Source organism: Petromyzon marinus, chromosome 21 (genome assembly GCF_048934315.1).
Source record: "Petromyzon marinus isolate PM22_M1 ecotype Great Lakes invasive population chromosome 21, UKy_Petmar_22M1.pri1.0, whole genome shotgun sequence".
Classification (NCBI taxonomy): Eukaryota; Metazoa; Chordata; class Hyperoartia; order Petromyzontiformes; family Petromyzontidae; genus Petromyzon; species Petromyzon marinus.
The window spans coordinates 15,709,853-15,730,975 of record NC_133687.1 but is presented as its reverse complement, the minus strand read 5'-3'; the positions used below and the strand labels follow the sequence as shown (position 1 = coordinate 15,730,975).

General features: G+C 43.0%; 1 protein-coding gene across 4 annotated transcripts in view; it reads left to right on the top strand.

Moving 5' to 3' along the window:
- Nucleotides 1-15,196, top strand: part of LOC116944307 (uncharacterized) — a 44,008-nt gene extending 28,812 nt beyond the window's left edge. For 3 of the 4 annotated variants that reach the window (XM_076068357.1, XM_076068356.1, XM_076068355.1), the window contains 11 exons: nt 892-1,089; nt 2,974-3,000; nt 3,435-3,557; nt 3,918-3,944; nt 4,230-4,417; nt 5,809-5,942; nt 8,397-8,523; nt 9,408-9,517; nt 9,999-10,095; nt 11,582-11,765; nt 14,083-15,196. In XM_076068357.1, the coding sequence (XP_075924472.1) occupies nt 892-1,089; nt 2,974-3,000; nt 3,435-3,557; nt 3,918-3,944; nt 4,230-4,417; nt 5,809-5,942; nt 8,397-8,523; nt 9,408-9,517; nt 9,999-10,095; nt 11,582-11,765; nt 14,083-14,246 (1,379 nt within the window). In that variant the 3' untranslated portion in view covers nt 14,247-15,196. The remainder of the gene's footprint in view (nt 1-891; nt 1,090-2,973; nt 3,001-3,434; nt 3,558-3,917; nt 3,945-4,229; nt 4,418-5,808; nt 5,943-8,396; nt 8,524-9,407; nt 9,518-9,998; nt 10,096-11,581; nt 11,766-14,082) is intronic. The other variant, XM_076068358.1, reaches the window with a different exon arrangement.
- Nucleotides 15,197-21,123: the final 5,927 nt, after the last annotated feature.

Below are 21,123 nucleotides of genomic sequence, written 5' to 3'. Positions count from 1 at the left end.
GTATGGTGACCTGCATGCATATAAATAATGTATTATTTGATGATTCGCTTCCAAGCAGCACTAAGCCTGTAGCTATCCGAACGGTTAAAATTATTTTTATTTCTCTCAATTTCGATAGATGCTCGCGCATTGTTAACCCAAAAAAACTTATATTATTGATGATATTGGTCGCGAAAGCCTACGTATTAAACATACAAATCGACCACAATAAACATCCTACTTTAAAAAAGTTACCGTATTTACTGTACCGTATTTAATGACTCCAATATTGAAGACTGCATGGGGTGCTGTACATACTACGCTCTTATTTTAACAACATGTGTTTGACGATCGTTGATGAAATTTTCAGACCAGCGAACGCCGAATTATACACAATTTTCGCCGGATCTCACTGTATTTTATGTTTTTATCTCTGTAGTTATTAGTCATGAAAATGTATATATGTGCAATGTATTCATTGTTTAAGTTGTATCTATGTAGTGCAGAATGTACTGTATATAATTTAAATCAAGCCTGTGGGAAGCCGGATAATTGTGCGCAGGATAATTAATGATGAACTCCACAGTATTTAGAAATGGCACAGTTTCCTCTTTTGTAAACTACAACTAAATTGTTAACCTTGAATTTGTGTTCGTATCTACTTATTATATTGATAGCATTGCCTGGTGAAGAATCTACCCAAGGATATAGGAAAGATGTATCTCCAATTTATTCGGGTGTGTGCTTGTTGGTTTGAAACAATGTTACTGATCGTGTGATCTATATGCCATGCATTGCAGGACATTGCAGAAGTTAAGGATAAAACTGTATGCGAAACATTAACATGGGGGTGGTGAAACAAGGAAGGCGTTTGATGATGCTAATAATGAATAACAGGATATTTTCTTGCAGACGTATGCAACTCGTTCACATGTTCGAATGGAGGGATCTGTGCGAATCACTGGCACCCGTACTGGCACTCGGGCTGGGAATCGGGCTGGGAATTGGATTGGCACTGGCATTGGCACCCACAATGGCAATGGCACTACAACAATGGCTATTATTGCTACTGCCCTCCCGGTTGGACTGGACCCTACTGTGACCACTACGGTGAGGTCGTATGGTTTTTACTTGGGTAAAGGGATCCAGTGAGACCAATTTGTTAATGAATGGATGTCAAATGTGGAATCGGTTTGAGTAATTTAAATCTTAGAAAATAATGAAAACACTTTCTCATTGCACACAATTCTATGAATTTTCAGAATGCAAACTCTGGCAGTGACGCATGTTAATGCTTTTCTGGCTATCAATGTACACCACTTCATGTAGAAAATACAGAAACAGGAAAACAAACCTTAAATCTTGTTAAACATGTGTTTGTGCATGTCTCTATCACATAGTACTTGGAATGTCATTCTTCAGTGTACACCCTGTATCCAGCCATATCTTAATTAGGTCACTGCATACTGTAAAAGCCTCATAACTAATATTATCATTGGCTGGGTTTTTTAGTTTAAGTGATCAGGTTTTGTCACTCCAATTAGCTGTGATTGATAGTGAAGTGTATTTGCATTGGGCCACCAATTCTATCACTTTCAGCATGGAATTTTAAAGATATGATACACAAAGTGTACTGTCATCATCTGAGGAATGGATCATTTTGTGAGTGGAAATAATAAGTCATAACGAGAAGAAATAATGTTGAAGACAAAGCAGTCAAACGATGAAGGAGCTGATTGTTGATGATAGATTTCACAATTAGACAATAGTGACTCTTACATTATTGATTGACAGGCAAGACCTGAGCTTATTTCCAGGTTGATGTTACAGTGTGGGTACTGGGAGAGCTTATATGATTGGGAACTCAAGCCTTAGGAAGTATTCAGACTGGATATGTGCATAATGCATTGAGAATCTTAGTTCTTTCCTCTGTTTGCGAGAAACACTAATGATTACATGGCCCCTTTATTTTGATCAAGAGTTGAATATACTTTTAAAGGCGCCAGAGATTGACCTTGTTTTTGTTTCTTGGATTATAGGTTCAGATTATTTGTGCCTCAGTATCACACATCTGTGCATTTGAATATTTAGATATTACAAACGGTTTGCTACTCTTAATTAAGCTCAAGTTAACTCCAGCTGTAGTAGTGGACTCCAGCTGCAGTATTATGGACTTCTCTCTCTGGCTTGCTCCGTGCAGTTCAAGCTTGCAAGTTTGGCTGCCTTAACTATTACCTGGAGCTGACATTAACCAATGACACACTGCCTGAGTATCCGGGCATGCCAAACCCTCAGATTGATTCATCCACTCACTGGGTTATATTTATTAAATAATAGATGCAGTTAACTATGAGGATCTGCAACCTCAGTCACACTCTGCTCGATCAAATCAGTTTGTCCTGGACTTATGTAGTGTGCCTGGTGAGCCTTAAACAATGACGCTTGCAAAGGTTTAAATACTATGACTAAAAAAAAACCTTCCTTCATATTACTTACAAGTTCGCCTTTGTGTTGTGGGAGGACAACAGCACATGGACAAAGCTCAGTCCTTTTCAAAATGTATTGGTATAGACAGGCAGCCTGCTGATTGTATTACCATATAGCAGGGTTTATAAAACTGCAGTCCTCGCGACCCACCACGCTACGTCTTTCTGAGTTTACTAATTTACTCCCCATTCAAATACAATTGAACTCGTTCTACGCTGCACGCGTCCAATTATTTTTAAACAAGTTCCACGGGATGCACTAAGCAATTAACGCCGTCTGCGGTACGTGTAAACACGTGCACACACACATTGGGAGGACTGGAGTTTTGGAAATCTTGCCGTATAATGCCACCTCATATTACTGTAGATTGATTGTCTCGCATGCATGATGACGTCTGCGTGATCCACTAACCACATCTGTAAAGTGCTGACTAATAGGCCACCTGGTTATTTTCCCGTTACCTTTCCATCACTGATCACGTGTGTGATATTCTTTTTTTATTCCCAGAATATTCATTGTCGACACCAAGCCCAGGTGAGATGTATGTATTTTGTGCATGCGCAAGTGTTGGCATATGAGTTACCATTTAAAACGAGTACTGCTAGGTGAAGGCCTCCTCACAATATCTCTGCCCTGGGGGTTACTTCTCGACAATGGAAAGCCACACTCTTGTTCAGGAAAGTACTGCTACATTTGGTATTTATTTTAAGATGTTTTCAACCAATTAATTTTTTGTGCTCATACAATTGGGAGAAAACCTACGCGTGCGAGGGTCAACAGCCGCAACACTTGCATTGCCTTCTAGCGAGCCAGGGTATTCAGCACCTCGACGCCCACGGGAAGGGAGTTTCACAACATCCACCAATCTTGCCTCCACAATAGTGAATTTCAGGCGTGTGTAGACATTCACCACCCAATATTAGCATACGGACGGTTTAGATTCGTTTAAAAAAATATACTTTCTACAGATAAGTGCCAACCGAACCCGTGCCTCAACGGTGGGACCTGTGTGGATTACGGGTCTTGGCATCCTGAAAACTACCATTGCTACTGCTATGCAGGTTATTGGGGCGACATCTGCCAACACTATGGTAAGTAGACTTTACATGCGGGCTTGCAAGAATGCATTCAGTATACGTATTATGAGTTATTAACATCCTTGGGTTTCTTGGTCTCAAGCTTAAGAAACTGGAGGTTAATGTTGAGAAAACTATTAATGATTCAATGGTTTATGGCGACGGTTTTGAGATTGTATATATAATAAACAACACACGCGGCAAATTGATTATCTTTTCTTAGGATGTCAGTCTATAATATTAACTTTGAAGTAGACATGAGCTTTAACGAAACTCTGCAGAAAGTGGCAGAAAGCTTTTGGAATCAAATGTACAGTATCTTCCCGTTGCCTTTCAATAACTAACATGTCTGTGATATTTTTGTTTGATTCCCAGATTATTCAAGGTCGACACCAAGCCCAGGTAATATTTGTTATTGCTACGTGATGAATAAGAGTCATTGCTTGTGTACCACTGACAACGCAACGTAAGCAAGTGATATATTTACATTGTGCGTTCTCACATGTTGGTGTTTGAGTTGCCATTTTCATATGAGCACAAGGGTAGTTACAGCCCTTTTTCAAACAACTGCTGCATCAAAGACTCCCTACATCGAGTCTCTGGGGTGGTAATGGTGTTGAGAGTGAGATATTTTCTTTGTGCCTCGAGATAAAGCCGTGCTCTGATTAATCTGTACAAATGTGTTAGATGGAGCATCACTGCAAGTGAACTGCACTTCGGAATACATGGAGTTTAAGATCCCGCAGAGTAAAGTGAACTCGCTCGGCCTTTCAAATTACGATGTCCACCTGGAGGACTCCTCGTGCCGGGGATACTCCACCGGACACTTCCTGGTCCTGCAAACCCACCTTCAGGCCTGTGGCACCACGAGCCAGGTACAGTATTTATTCGATGGACCCAGATCCCTACTCATACACACAGGTAGCTTGGCAACCAATTCGAACATTACCATGGCAACCCATTCACATTCGTACCTGGGAGCCAAGACTATGGACACGGGACTTTATCCTCCACCACCCATTGGGGCTGTTGAGCCAATATCTCACTCACAACAGACATGATGTCATGGACCTTCACCCCTCTTGTGTGGGACATTAAGTTCAAATCCTATTGTGGGTTTAATAGGAGGTGGTGGTAGCTACAGCTGTACATACGTCGTCATATGATTAGGTGAAAATAAAATTGATTAAATATTTGGGTTTACCTGTTGGTATTTTAAAAATCACATGTAGTCTGTAATCATGGTCAACGTTAATCAAAATTGAGTCAAGCGGCTGAGTAGCTTGGGAGGATCATAATGACCATTACGCAGCACGTACATCATTTGTCACTTTGTGACTATCGGGACTGGATGCAATGTCATATCATTATGGATTATTGCTGAAGGAAAGTCCTTTCAGGATGGAGGTTAACTCCCTTTCACCGAACATAGCAAAAACAATGCTCTCCATGTATACATTTGCTGGCATTGAAATGCCAACGTGGAAATATGGAAAATAGACTGGCATGCCTTTCAATTTCAAATGGATCCTGATTGCCTGCAATTTCACTGATCGAGATTTTTTAGTTTTTAATCAAAGTCAAACCCAATTGGAAAATATTTGTAACACCTATTCTTAAAGAAGATGAACACTAAAGCTAGTTGTATCACTGTCTTGAGTGAAATGTATTTATCTGTGTGGTTTATGTTAATGAATATTTGCATGTGTTTCTAGGATTTTCTGTTAGACCTGTGCATGGTTACAATGTTAAAACACTTTTTAGTGTCAGTTGACATTTTCTGTTTAAATAATGCCCACGATGATGTTGGGTAAGAGACTTATTGAAGAGACTGTGATGGGTTTATAGTGTTATATTTCATTCCCTGACGTGATCATCAGAATAAAGATGTCAAAATTTTCCCATTAAAGGGAGCTCTGGAGGAAATATTTCCACCCCGTGACATATTTTGATTATTTATAATGAGTAGAAGATATGCAGTGTGTACACAAAATTTAGAGATGTAGTCAACATTTAAATTGCATTTTGTTGAAATAAGTTATCAACAGTGGTCATCTGGTGGAAGCCCTTGCCCAGTGAAAAAACATTCTCATTCTCATGGTAAGGACAAATATGTATTTATAATGACCACTGTTGACCAAACCACACAGACTCAAGTCTACCCCCGCCCGAAAATAGTGAACTCGCAACCCTCCATTTGTGGTGCAAGTTCTGTAACCACAACGGTGGGTGCACTGCTTACTACCGTCTTGCTTTTCCTCAACAGACAATCGGCGACACCGTTGTTTACACGAACACGGCGTACGGCTTCATGCCAGGGACGAAGGTCAAGAAGCTGCGCATCCCCTTGCACTGCTACGTCGGCAACCAGGGAAAGGTCGTGGCCAGCTTTGCTCCAAGGTGACAGCAGTAACACTGGGACACGACGACGACGAGGAGGAGGAAGGTTATCTCCCCCCACTGGGCATGCTTGGTAGATGAACAAAAAAGCATTCTATCCATCAAATAAAAAGTCTGTGGAAAACAAAGATGTAGACGTAGAGTACAGCAATGGATTTTTTTTGCAGCACCAAAACGTCGCCCATATGCAGGGAGACTGTCATGAAAACAGTAATAGTTCACATCGAACACTGTGACTCAAACTCTGCCCCTCAGCCTAACTCTAACCAGAACAAACACCCGTATTGTCCAAGTGTGTTCCCCAAATTCAAATTGAAAATGGGTAGTGCTCATCTCAGTTGGTGGCCCTAAGATAATGATTGTACATTACACATTCCTGTGGCAGAGACTCTTCTATTGATTGATACATTCAATGTGGAACTAATTCATTGTTGCCATCTTGCCAGGACCTCCCTTGAAATGAGATGCGAATCTTAAGGTGGTTATTCTGGTGAAATAAAGTGTGTTAGTATTTAGCTTGGCAAATACAAACTATAGTTTTTATTACAGGATGATAATAACAACATTCAAGCACTATCCAGGCTCCATCCTGCTTATTCATTTGTATTTGTCTTAGCCCAATCTTAACTCCTAACCATAGAACAAGCTTTTCAAAAATTCTAAACATCAATGTTATCATAAACCGCACCATAACACTTACAGCTGTGACTTAGCTCTCAAATTAAGGAGCAGCACTGTACAAGGTATCCATTAGAATGACTGACTGATGGCGTGTCATCTTTCTGTATCTAAAAATCTGGGTGTAAAGGGCATCAAAGTTCTTAATATTTATTATTAAAGTTCGGGATACATCTCTTAGTACAAATAGCTTATTTTGATTCACACGTGTAAATTGCATTGCACGTCGCGTTATGCCTCCAACCACTAGAGGCCGCTGTTCAGACGCCATCCAGACTTTCACCCTCAGACCTTCCCTGTGGAAGAGATACGTAGACGACACTTTCGTCATTTGGCCACATGGCCTCCCAGCTTTGAACCTTTTCCTGCACCACATCAATTCCAGACATCCCGCCATCAAATTCACCATGGAAGTGGAGAAAGATGGCAAGCTGCTATTCTTGGATGTTCTGTTTGAGAGGAGACCTGATGGCTCATTGGGACATTCTGTCTACAGGAAACCCACCCACACAGATTCCTACTTGAAGCCTGATTCCCACCACCACCCAGCTCAAAATAATTATCTCATCAAAACGTTATACCACAGGGCTCATTGCATTTCGGACCAACACCACCTGACCAGTGAATTAAAACATGTACACCTGGCCCTCAAGAGAAACGGATACTCTGACCGTACCATCCGCAAAGCTGTTTCTCCCTCCATACAGAAACAACCATTTGATACTCCGATCAAAACCATCACACTACCATATATAGCAGGCGTTACTAAAAAGATCTCCAAAATTCTAAACAAACACAAGATCCTGGTCCGGTTCAATACAGTACACAAAATCCGTGACCTGATCCCATCCGTGAAGGATGTCATTCCTGACTTACAGTACCCCGGGGTTTACAAATTGAGCTGCACCTGTGGTGATTGCTGTATCGGGGAGACGAAACGACATGTCTCTGACCGAATTCGCGAGCACAAATCAGATTTGAAACACGGCAGAACGAATTCTTCTGCCGTAGCTGACCACTGTTACAACGTTGTGGGTGATCACGATATAGTTTTCTCCGATACCAAGGTCCTTTGCAAACCCACAGGTTATCAGAGATTTATCCACGAGGCAATTCAGATTTACAAACACAGACACAATTTCAATCGAGAAGATGGTTTCAAATTAAGCAATCATTGGAAAGATGTTCTAAATCATACCAAACATTAAACTAATTTTCAATGGTACAGTATATCTATCCAAGTAGTGATATACCAAACTTTCACAGCAGCTTATTTCTCTTCACACCAACGTTTGTAAACTCCCCTCCCCCCCCGTGCCGGTCCTTTACGTTGCTTTACGGTCATTTCCCTTCACACCAACATTTGTACATTTGTAAACTCCCCTCCCCCCGTGTCGGTGCTCCATGAGCATTTTATGCTAATTCCTTTGTCAAAGCGTTTTGTTTCCTCCCACACAGCTTAAAGGACGCGACCTGGGCTTGACTGTCTTCATTCCAACGCTGTCCTCGTGACAGTACGGTCCCTTCACCTGATGAAGGCCACTTGTGTTGTGGCCGAAACGTCGTGATTTTTGTTGTTTTATTTTTTACCTACGTGACTTTACTGAATAGAACCAAAGAGTATGGATCCTTGCAGTCACGAACGCTTCAAATCTAGAATAAATAATACTTTCTTGAATAAAATCGCCACCCTGACTTGGGAGGGCGAATCATTAGACCCGTTTACATTTCTTTTTTATAAGAGAGCCTCTCAATATCCCTGTGTTCTCATGGCAGGGTTCACGACCAGTACAGCACAGCCCATTTTGAACTGAGTATGAAGCTCTACACGAACTGGCATTTTGACCATCCTATCTCTTCGTACCCGTTCTCCGTGGAGCTCGGAGATACAATCTATGTGGAGGTGAGGACGGATTGCACCATCGAGGGGGTTGACTGTGCTCTCAAAAAAACACAAATCGCATGGTGGGTGGCGTTTTGGAAGTCTGCGATCCTCATCTCTGAAGCTGGAAGTAAGCGGGGCAACTTTGTCGCACTCTATCTCTTAGGCCTCTGTGTGCCATTGCCCGAAGCATCAACTATTATAAATTGTTTCCTTTTAAAGCAGTGTTATTGATTTAATGTGACTTTATCTGTGAGTTGAGCTTATGCACCACTGCCAATGCAGCATCATAAAATACAATGTGTTTAATTTTGTTGGACAATGTTTGCTCGAGTCTCCAGATATTGTGTAAGTACTTAAATGTAATATTTTTACTTTGAATAAACTCTCATTGCTTTTGGTCTCCAATAAACAATAATAAACCATTATATCCAGCTATCAGCTATTGTTTTAACCATTATTACAGTACCATCGAATAAGTAATTTGTTGAACTGTTTCAAAGTCGAATAGGCAATATGGGTATATCAAGTCAACCCTTCTTTCATCCCCCATCCCACCAACTTTATATACGTGATGGATGGAGAATCGTTTGTTTCCTATAGTTTGTTCTGCGAAAAATATTACAGTCCATTGTCAATTTGCCACGAGATGAAGGCCTTCCCATGTGTCAGCCATACAGGTTTGGCCATACTTCGCCATAACTGATCAGTGCGAATTGTGAAAGGGAGGCCAAGGACTGATGTTCCAATCAGAATCTATATTTTATTCATACTGGAGGAATCCGATTTAGCAATGAAGCTCTTTTTAACAGATATCCAGTATGATGTTGTTAGTCATACGTTGACACAATAAAACTGCTTCTGGACAAATGATTGGAGCTTCGATCTGTCTGTTGTTTCACCAGGTGCTGCTCAACTCCTACAAACATGACCAAGAGCTGATGCTGGTCACGTGCAAGGCCTCCCCCTACCCAGGGGCGTCGGAGAGTGACTCCTACATCTTGCTCAGAGAAGGGTACACAACAAAGCGTATTGTCTTGTAGGAGTGTAACAAGACATCAATTCTACTGAAATTGTATAAATCCCATGATACATGCATCGAAGAACGTGTGTGAGTCTTCTTTGGTTCTTTCGGTAAAGTCACGTAGAATGAGAATAAAATAATAAATTGATAAAATAAAATAACACAATAATATTCTCACGACGTTTTGGCCACAACACAAGCGGCCTTCATCAGGTGAAGGGACGAGACTGTCAATTTATTATTTTATTCTCATTCTACGTGACTTTACCGAAAGAACCAAAGAAGATGAATCCTTGCAGTCACGAAAGCTTTAAATCGAAATTTAACGTGTGTGAGCATTAATTTTGTTTGTAGGGTGTGTGTATATAAAGCTGAGGTCAATTATTTGCACACTATTCTCGTAAAGAGTTGAATAAATGCTGTTGTGAATTGGAGAGTCCAGGATTACGTGCATTCCCTCTGTTGGCTGTAGGTGCCCTGAGGACCATTCTTACGACATCTACCCGAGTGGCGATGACACGAAGAAGCACTTCAGCTTCCAGAGCTTTGAGATGAGCAACGGTGCACAGGTGCTATATTTTTTCAACGATTGCATTGAACGCAGCCGCGGCTACTAAAACTATTTTTTATATTACCAGGTAAGGCCCACTGAGCTATGTAGCTCTTTTTCGGAAGAGATTTAGCCACAAATGATCGCAAAACAAAGTGGCTTATCACGTGGAAATTATTATCAGCCAAATACTTTAAACATATGTTAATTCTAAATGTGGAGGGAAAAACCGGAGGACCCGCAAACTCGAAATATACAGGTGGCAGGGTAGGGATCGAACCCACGACCTTCTATATACCAGGCGAGGTAGTTAATATCTCACGACCGCGGCGCCTGTGGACTAGGAGAGTCCACAGGAGACACGCGAACACACATTTACGTTTCAACGTATTTCGTATGGTAGTTTTGTAGGACCCATTTGTCAACCCACTGCTGGATTAGGGCCTCACCATGCCTTACAGGTCGTGGAAGTTATTGTAACATACGTCACCACACTGGTCAGTTCTGGAATTGGAAGTCAGGGAAGCGTATATCTGGAAACATAAAGCGAGGGAAACATGTACTGTATTATGCGATAGTTGATGTGTTACAAATAAAGTGAAAGTGCAAAGCATAAACTGTACCGTCACCCTACCTACAATGCAGTGCACGAGGAGACAGCTTTCTGCTGAGTAGCACATACAGTACACACAATGTTGTCTCCTGGGTTATCGCATAGCCACATATGGGTGAATGAAACCCACATATAGCGTATTTTGGGTATAAATAGGTTTGCCAAAAGTACACGGAATTTCACAAACTGAAGTCGGGGAAACTTGCACAAGAATACATTTTGCTGCACTGCCTTTTGGTGCTCACAAACACAGCCCCGCAGCAGACTTTTGAGTGCAGGGTGGTAGCCCATCCAGCCACTGGTCCAGGTTCAATTCTGCTTTGCTTCCGAGATCTGACAAAATCAGGCACGTTCCGGGTGATTTGGTCCTACTCTTGTTGGAGTGCATATCACGAAGAGGTCATGGGACAGACCCAGGTGGCATGGGTTCACTGACTGAGATGACTGGCAGAAGCACCACCTTGTATAATTTATCCACCCATCACTGCGCTAGTTGTTGTGAGTAATGCTCCTCTGCCCTCCACTGTTGTTGGAGCGCGATTGCCTGCAGCAGAAAGACAAAGATCCCCAGTATAGCCTTAGAAAACTTTTGGGGTAAGTGCTGTTAGTGAGCACCTATGATGGCCTGCACGGTACACGAGGCGGTGGGTGGTCAGCACCATGCCCGATCGCCTTTGCCTCCCCAGTCGCGATGTTAACACACTGCACCAGGTACTTATTTGAGGCTGGTTTGACCTAGGGAAGGCCTAGGAGTGATTCAGAAAAGCATCACTGGTGGTGGCCATGAGCGGGAATCGAACTCGGGTGGCCGGGTTCGTAACCTAGTACGCTTACCGCTGCCTATATGCACACGCGCACACACACCAAGTAATGCTTGGCCTGGATCATGCAGGTCTATCTGGAGTGCACTGTTCACGTGTGCTATGCCTTGGACTGGCACTCGCGCTGCCGACAAGGCTGCATTGAGCGCGGCAACCGGACAGCACGCGACGTTGGAGAGGAGACGCACGCAGCAGCGGAGAAACCCATCAACCTGTCCCAAGGCCCCTTGCTCGTGCTGCGCAAACAACGGGATGGTGAGTGTCGGTTCTCCCTGGCCTCATCCTCCAAATGTATTCACACAGATTTCGGCAGACTGTTCTCAGCTTGTACCTTTCCCCTGATGGGGAATGAGGCCTCCCTCATTTGCTTCCATGTCTTACTATTTCCTCTATTGTTCTTGTTCAGTAGTGACCTCCGAATTATTTGATTTGCATCTCACTCTCTCTTCAGCTACTGTCCTCTGCTTCTTTTGCTCTTTCTTACTCTCTCGGTATCCATCCCGTTGTTAATGTTGCCCATCTCACGTCCGATGTTACCATTGTGGCCTGCACATTCCACTTGATTTATTTTGCTTTTCTTTATTTCTTTATGACTACTCTTTGGGTCTTTCGGTAACGTCACATAGAAAGATAGAAAAAAATATCACGACGTTTCGATCACAACACAAGCAATCGTGTTCAGGTGAAAACAAATACAGTAGGCGAACTGCTGTGGCAGGAGAAATATAGCGGGAGAGCTGCTGCAATAAGAGGTTATATAGGTTTGAAATGGATGCAACCCAAGGGTAAGTGGGCGGGGCTAGAGATGGAATTTGCATGTGAATGTAAGATCGGAGAGCCTGATATACCTCATGACTACGGTGCTGAAGAGGGCGGCTATTGTATTGCTAGATATTAGCATGTCAATCTGTAATTTGCATATAATGTAAGATCGGAGAGCCTGATATAAATCATGACGGTTCCATAGATTTTAAAAAACTGTTTTCACTTGTGTCTGCGGTCCATAAACAAAAACTGATTAAATATAAGTGGACACAGCCTCACATACATGATGATCAAATGGGTATCTTTAGCGTTTAACTGCTGCTCTACTGTTGCTTCTGTTGCTACGATCGCTGTTCCTCCTCCTGCCGCTCTAACTGCTGCTGATGCAACATCTGAGGCTGTTCCTGCCACCGCTACTTCTGTTACTGGTGTAGTGAGTTGGAATTAGGTGCACACACGACTCCTTGGGAGGCAACACTTATTTATTAGAACGGTAAGCAATATAACACTGTACATAAGGTGGTGACCACCGACACACTCTAGCTAACACACACTGCCCAGATACTCGAGCGTGACCCAGCCAGGTGGGCTACTGGCAAGTCCGCTGACTGGAGGCTTGACTCTTCTTGGCGTCTTCACGATGCATCTTCATTCTTGATGCGGGCAGCCTCGAACCTCGTGAGGAGGCTGCTTTTATGGGCCTCAGCGTGCCCCGGCCCCGCCCCGGCCACGCCTCCCTTCGAGAACCCTCTCGAAGCCCCCCTTCTGTCCACGTGCCCCCCGAGGTGCCCCCTAGGCCCCCGGCCCCCACTGGGGTCCAGTCACGTGTCCAGCCGGGGTCACAGAGAGTGCCACGGCCTCACACCACCCTCGTGGCCTCCCGATTCCCGAACCGGCCCTGACGTCATTCCCGCCTCCAGCCGGGATGACATCATGTGTGTAGACCCGCGTGGTCATGACGCTCCCCCGCATAGTGACGTCACGCTTGTGCGTGTGTACACAGTAGTGATGCTACCATCACTACACTGGTAATGTTTCTGCCGATGCGTTTTGTTGTTGCTGCTATTGCTGCCTGTCTTGTTGCCAATATCGCCGAGTCTAGTACGTTTTATTTGTAATTCATCTGTGACGCCTGTCTGTTATAGATCAGCCATCCAAGGTTCCATTTGATCAACAGCAAAGAATAATACGGCAAAAATAATTTTAAAAAAGGTTAAAATGCTGGACTAAACCGTGTATATCAATCTTGATTTGAAGCTTTCGTGACTACAGGAATCCATACTCTTTGGTTCTTTTGGTAAAGTCACGCAGGTAGAAAAAAATAATAAATCACGACGTTTTGATCGCAACACAAGCAATCGTCATTAGGTGTGACAACCACAGCAAGAAAAAAACGTATTAAGTAGGCGAGAGATCTGCCGTGGCACGAGGTTATATAGGCCTCGGCAGTAGGGGGGGAGAGAGAAGGGGGGGGGGCAGGGCAGAATGTTGACCGTGTATATCACCATTATTTCTGCTGAAGCCCCCAGTCGACCAACCCTAGGTGGGAGGTCATTCATTCTGCTCTGCTACCCCCATGATCTGAAACTCACTTTACCCCGGCTGTCAGTGCTATCGATTCTCTGCCCCTATTCAGGTCCAGACACAAGCACAATTTTGTCCTCGGCCCACGACTGGACTGACTGCATTCTCTTCTTGATGCATAAGTTCACCGTTTCTCTCCAGCATCTGCAGATACGATTGCATTGTTGTGCATTTCATAAATCCACTTTGCATTGCGTTTTGGACAACCCCCCACCCCCCACAGCCTCTCTGGAGCAAGGCAGCTCTGGAATGCCCGGCTGGACGGGCATGGTGTATGCCTTGGCTGCCACCCTGGCCATCAGCGCCGTCTGCGTGGCCACGGTGAAAATCTACTGGCTTCGTGCCACCAAGACTCAGTATCTCCCACTCTCCACCGCCGATGAATGAATGACTCAACAGGCCGTGTGCTCTTTTGCTTAAATTATGAGCTGCACCACGTACTTTTCTAACCATAAATCACGTCTCACTTCAATTTGCCATTTCTTTTAACTTTGATTCAAATAGAGTAGAGCTGGTTGGTTGCAAACATTTATTGGGCTCAGTGTATTCAGGTATCATTGAGATGATATATGTTAACTGCCAGAGGTATGAAGATACCTATATTAATTAAATAACATTGCTTCTAAGGCTTACATCTAGTTGCATGTGTAAGAATGGTTGCTTTTCAATTAATGAGAAATATATCAGAAAACACTTTCCAACGCGCATGTCTATATAAGGAGACTTTATGTGAAGCATAAAATAAATATTTGTAGTCACCAAAGCTGGAATATTATCCAATTTAATAAAACATGTGGCGGTTTTGTATGCAGTGAATGGTGACCAGGCTGATATAATCAATTAGCTTTAATTGAGAATCCGGATTAATCACAAAGGAAACTAAGTGGGGGTTTTAAGCGAGATGTCCAGCAGTATTGGGCCGGACCCCTGAAACAACCAGTACCTCTATTTTGCACAGATCTTACGTACAGAAATACACCTTTTGAGACTGCCGTCCACTGACTGTGAAACAAATGTTGAACCAGGTGGAAGCATGGAAACGGTGGCGGTATTTGAAGGCATCGACAGCATTGGCCATGATGATCATTTTACATTACATTACAAGTTCCTGGACGCAACCGCTGAACTCTCTTCAGTGCCATTTTATCGCTACTACACTTATCAGTAATTACTCTTTTTACTGATCAGTAATGCTGAACACTTATACGGAACATGTCCTGTTGAAATGGAGTTCGTTTTTATTAAGCAGTGTGATTTTTTTTCAAGAAAAGGATGTCGAACTCGTCAGACTTTCGCCTGCTTCCCATTTTCCTGCACAAATAAACCGTTCAACATTCGTATTTCTCCGTCTTCTCGTTTCTTCCGGCGTTTGACAAAAACATGGATCTGCGTCTGGGTGCGTGTGTCGGCTTGGAGTGGCACCATTGGGCACTGCACTGCCTTTTTCAGGACTGTCGGCAAAAATGATGCATTCTATAGGTACGTATGTTGAACTTGGTTCGCACCCTATGTAGTCAACCGTGCTAATCGGAGGTGCAGGGGGAAGGACAACAAATTAAACACAATTTTTTTTTTCTAAAGAAATTAGTTTTACAATCTATATTATTTCAAAGTGCGTAGCTTCAGTAGCTTCCTAATGCAGCGAGTGCCCAAGCAAGCGTTTGGTGGCATTCGCCCTCCCTTGACGGCCGCTGAGTCCTGGCGGTGAAAAGTTCACACTACTATTGTGGCATATTAGGAATGGACCACTCTTTTAATTATTTTCTCGTGCAGCAATGGATTAAAGTGTGGTTTTGTGAATGTCTTTGTGCTGTGCAGTACATAAATGAACGTCGACACCAGCATGCGATACTGAGTCGGGCCTGTAGGTGGCTGGCAGGGTTATTGAGTAACCTGACCTGTACACCAGTTACATAGTTAATGGCGACTCGGTTGAGGATTGCTGTAACACACATGCTGTTGCATTTTATAGATTATAGCAATACATGTGTTTGCCCTCGATTTGGAGCACCTGCCGACGTCCTTCATTTCGAGTGTGCAACACTATGGTGGGCGCCGGTCTCTCTAAAGGAGAACCACTGCCCCGACTCAAGGCATCGAAACACGGGGGACTCTTGGGATACCATCGCTTCTTCTTGCATTGCGGTGGCATGAGTTGGTGATTTGTGGGGATGGATGGTAGAGCTTACGTGTTGGGAGGCTGGATGGCGGACTGGCCCTGAACCCCTCTGCTCAGCAAAGTTGCTGGACATTACCCTGTTACTTTTTGCTGATGTCAGGATTTTTGTGGCTATTGTCATTCATTATTGTTGTTTCATGGATATTATACATTGCTTTTAAACTCCCCTGTACGCCCTGATATGTTTTACATTCTTTGCTCTGGTGATTTTTTTTCGTGTTTTTGTAAACATTTACAAACATTGCCATGATTTGTACAATGTCCAGAAAGTACAATAACATGTCATAGTGCCTGGCCAACGCTGTATATTTCGAGGGTGTATGAGTGTATTCCTGTCTTTGTTACGGCAGAGCGGAATGCCAAGTACCACTCACTTATTGTGTGCAACACGGCGGGTGTGAGGAAGTCGCAAAGAGCGGCGGTTGCAAATGGTCAACGTAATAACAATTTACAATGTAAATTGTTATTAGGACTTTGCCGGGAATGTAGATACATTATTGTGACTGATAATGCATTATGATGTTAATTTATTTCATGTCTTGGAAGGGAAGTGATCGTAAACTGAAATATTGGTACATCAGAGTTGGGTTTATGTTTGTAGCTATAAACTCTGAAAAGAACCATATTTTTGTTACAAATGTCCCTGGTCTATAATTGCACGCCACATTTTTTTACCTGCACTTTATGTATAGATGTTTTCAAACGTTCAGATTTCGAAACACAAAATGTTTTTTGATGTTGGCCTACCTTACTGGCATGCGTCCTGCATTATGATGGCTCAGCTTAAACCAATACGAAGGAAACAATCACGTCGCTTAAGAATGTTAACCTGAAAGAGTACACTTCTTTTATTAATGTATCGCGTCAGCATCTCAACTTTGAAGCCTGAGTGCCGCACCTAAATATATATAGACATTTAAGTTTGCACGCGAGTTACTATTATAATTATTGTTATATGTGAGTATTTATCGATGTTTCTATGGGTGCTGTTATGCAAGTCCCCTCCAAGGAAAGCCCCCTGGGGTCTAAATTTGAGCTTCAGCTCAGCTGACCTCAGATGCGTGGGGTACTCAGGTATCTATTGTTGTAGACGGACCTCCTCAAAGTACCCTGGAATAAGGGAAATGAGACATGATGAATGAAGGTGGCATTTTAATGATAAATATGTAGTTGGAAGTAATAGATATTTTTTAAAGAAACATAACACATTTTTATGCTCTGAGGTAGCAAAGTAGAAATAATTTATCAGGCAACAAATGTTGATGTAAAACGTCAATTTTGGTCCACATGCTTGTGGGAAATATGCAAATTTAAGTTCACTCAGCTGATTTATTAAATGCTGTACCTTTCCGATTGTTTATTTTCTCCCCAAGTGTCTACCCCAACCTATCTTCGCTGGGTACGCTATCAGTACCCTGTTCATGTTATGAGACAGAATCGAACTGTAAAATAACTTCGAGCATTGCGAACAGAGACCTGAGACGGGTTGCCCCAAAGATTTTGAATTAATTTGGAAAAACTCTGCAAGTGCCCTTTACAAAAGGTGTCTATTTGGTGTTTGACCATCTAAGCACCTGTTTTATTGTCAGAAAGGGTAAAACCTATTCTTATTTTTTCATGCCCTTTGTATCTTTACACAGTGGAGGGCGCACTTGGGATTGGTGTTCATTCCTGTGCAGTGGTTCAACTCGGAGGCAGTAATTCTTGAAGGCACTTTAATTATACTCAATCTCAATTCACACACCCTACAGACGCCTAGGCTACACAACACTAGCCGTCTTACATCGATGGCGCTGACCAATACAGCCAACAACTGTATAACAGCGCAATAACAAGCGATGACGACTGCGGCGACTAAGAGAAGAATGGTGACAACGATGACGATGGACTTGAGCATCACGACGGGGATCCAACTTACAATCAACAGCCCCAAGGTCCCCTACAGGGGCCCTTTTTATACTGTCAGCATGGGCTGCCTCCAACCCCGGCCACGCCCCCTTTATAGAACCTACCAGCGGGTTCTTGGTGTGCCCCTCCTGTGACCTTTTCCCTAGATCCCCCTCTGGTGAAAAACCTGGCCTGCTGACGTCAGGGTTGCCGTAAGCCGCAGATCCCCTTCCCTGCCAGCAGCCAGCGCTATGCTGCTACTTTACTATTCTATGCCACTACACCTATGTAGGGGTGTTGTGTGATACAGAGGTACAGCCGAACCTTGGTGTGATCCTAGGTGGCTACAATGACATCCGCTTCTACAGCCCCGCCCAGTGGGTTATGGGTATAAAGGGCGGGGAGTGAGGAAGCTCGGGGCAGAGTGTTGGGGCCAAGAATGAAGTACCAGGGAAGGAGGAAGACCAGCTAAGTAGAACCCTGGGACTCCCCTGACCGCTGTCCTTCTCAGGATCGGCAGGGCAAGCCAGTGGTACGGCCCCAGGAGCCACAGAGCCGACGTCCTTCTAAGGGCCGGTCTGGTTGGCGGGGTGCTGTGATCTGCGCTTGACCAGGGCCAGATCCGACAGCCTCCTCTAGAGCCCTTAGCTGGAGGAATCCGGGAACATAGGCTTAGGCTAGATAGCCTAGGGGGATATTCCTAAGCGTATTCGGGTGAAGGGGCCGCTACCCCTTCTGTGTGACCCCTTGTTATAAATACATAAGTGCTGCCTCTACTCTACCGTCTCCGTGTCACTGGAACCCACTACACCTGCATAATGACGGGCAACCGTTATTTTTATTAAATTTGTCGCAGCTGGAATTTTGCCAAATGTAATATTGTGCAGTTATTTGTGATTAGTCTGAGACCATCCATGAACTGGCTGCACTCAAAAATCCCAGTTTAAGCACATGTAGCTGAAACCTGGATTCAAACCCAGGATTGCAGTCAAGCTGACCTTCCACTCTTGACAACAGCACTCCAAGTCACTCAATTACCTCATTATCAATGACTGAATTGGTTAAACATTACCTTTTAGTGCTGGACGCAGCGGCTTATTTCGAGCTGGGGTTGGTGGATCACACAGTGTATGTCCTGGTCTTAAAATACCCACCTACAAAGGCCACGGGATATCTAAAGGAGGCATTGCAGAACTTTACACGCTTTACATCGTTAAATTTCCCTTTAATATGTTTTCGCTTTAATTGAAGTATCTAGCCCTATGCATAACCTTATAAACTCACCTCCAAAGGGCTAATGCAATCTGTAATACAAACGTAACTTTAGACACATAAGGGTGACATTTTCCTAATCACTGGTCATTTTCTACCACTGGATGAAAGCCTTTCCACTCCATCGCTATCCCTACTAACCATATAAATAGCCATAACCATAAAATGAAGCCGACCCCAATGCTCTATCCATAATATGAACCAAGAATCCTACCCCCAAACATCTAATTCATCACCCGAACAGTAAATCATTACACTCACAAATAAACATCATAGGTCAAAACGCGCCTGCAGAAAGCGTCCATCAAAATGTAGTTATGACATTTGTTTGGCATGCGTCATTGCAAAACACGCGGCGTCAGCATTTTACAGGCCTTAATGTCAAACAACTGTCAAGCCACACAATTGATGTCTGTGAAAAATGTCAGACAAAAATTACCACAATGCCACTCTTCTGAAGATGGAATGCATTCGTATGAGCATCACTGTGATCTAAGTTACACCCCAATGTAGCTAGCTAGCTCTTAATACAAACAAAACATCCGACAACAACAGGCCCTTCCTCATAGCACATTTTTCTCACTTTGAAAAGCTGTTCATACTTCATCATGCAGTCTGTGTGAAAAACATGCATGCACTATCCACGTAACTTGGTAATGTTTTTTTTTCTGGCAAAATCAATTGTTATATAAAAGTTCATAGATTCCGTTGACAGATGTGTGAGTGCCGGCGAATAGTGTAAGGCCAGTTCTTTAAGGCAGCATTAAAAAAATTATGGCTGCACTATTTTTTATCCAATATATGCTTTCATATGTATAACAATGCCAGACCGTTTATCGCAAAGAATAGGACCATAAAATAAATAACAAATCAATGCCTGCTTCACAAAGACGAAGGAGGAAGCATCACAGCGATTCACTACTCCGCTAGTCCTAGTGCAATCATCTAGCTCAACCACCTCAATGTAAAATAATAGTTTTGATTTAAAGCTTTCGTGACTGCAGGGATTAATCTTCTTGGTTCTCTCGGTAAAGTCTCGTAGAATGGAAATAAAATAATGCAAATAAAACATAATCAAATAAAGTTCTCACGACGTTTCAGCCACAACACAAGTAGCCTTCTTCAGGTGAAGGAACATAATTGTCGGGACGACAGCGCTTCAATGAACACTGCTAAGCTTGGCAGCGTCTTTTAAGTTGGGTAGGAGGAGCAGATCACCTTGACAACGGAGTTTACATATCAACAGAAGAATTTAGCATTGAAGTAGCTGTGTTAATGTGTTGGATTAGCAGGGTGTTAAAGTCAGAAATTAGCATGTAACTGGGAGATTAGTATGATGTTAGTGTGAGGGATTAGCATGTAACTGGTCACGGAAGTAGCTATGTTAAAGTCAGAGTTTACATATCAACAGAGGCATTTAGTATATTGACGCTAAAGAACTGCAACTACCCAACTATCATACAATAGGCCGATGTTGAGCTATTAACATAAAGTAACTGGGTATACACTACACTATATAATGAATACCATATAGTAAATTGATAAAAAAAAACTCAAATGTAAACTACATCAATGTTATCAATAAACTCAATATACTCTCCAATCAGCTGAGCTACTAATTCTATGTCGAAAAAAGTGGCGGTTTCTTTTTTCTTTTCAACGTTAGCACCACGGAAAGTGATGAGCTTTGTTCAGACGGACGAATCCATCTATGCTCGGAACGGAGGGGGGAGAGAGAGAAACAGCCACGATGTGCTGCTCTGTCCTGTGTTGCGTTACAACTATGCTATAGACTAGACTACTATACATTACAATGTTATACCTTCCAATCTAAACCACATTGTATAATATCGTATACACAGCCCAATGTAAGCTCTAACATTATGCATTATATTGATATGCCTCCAACGAAACTTTTTTCAACAT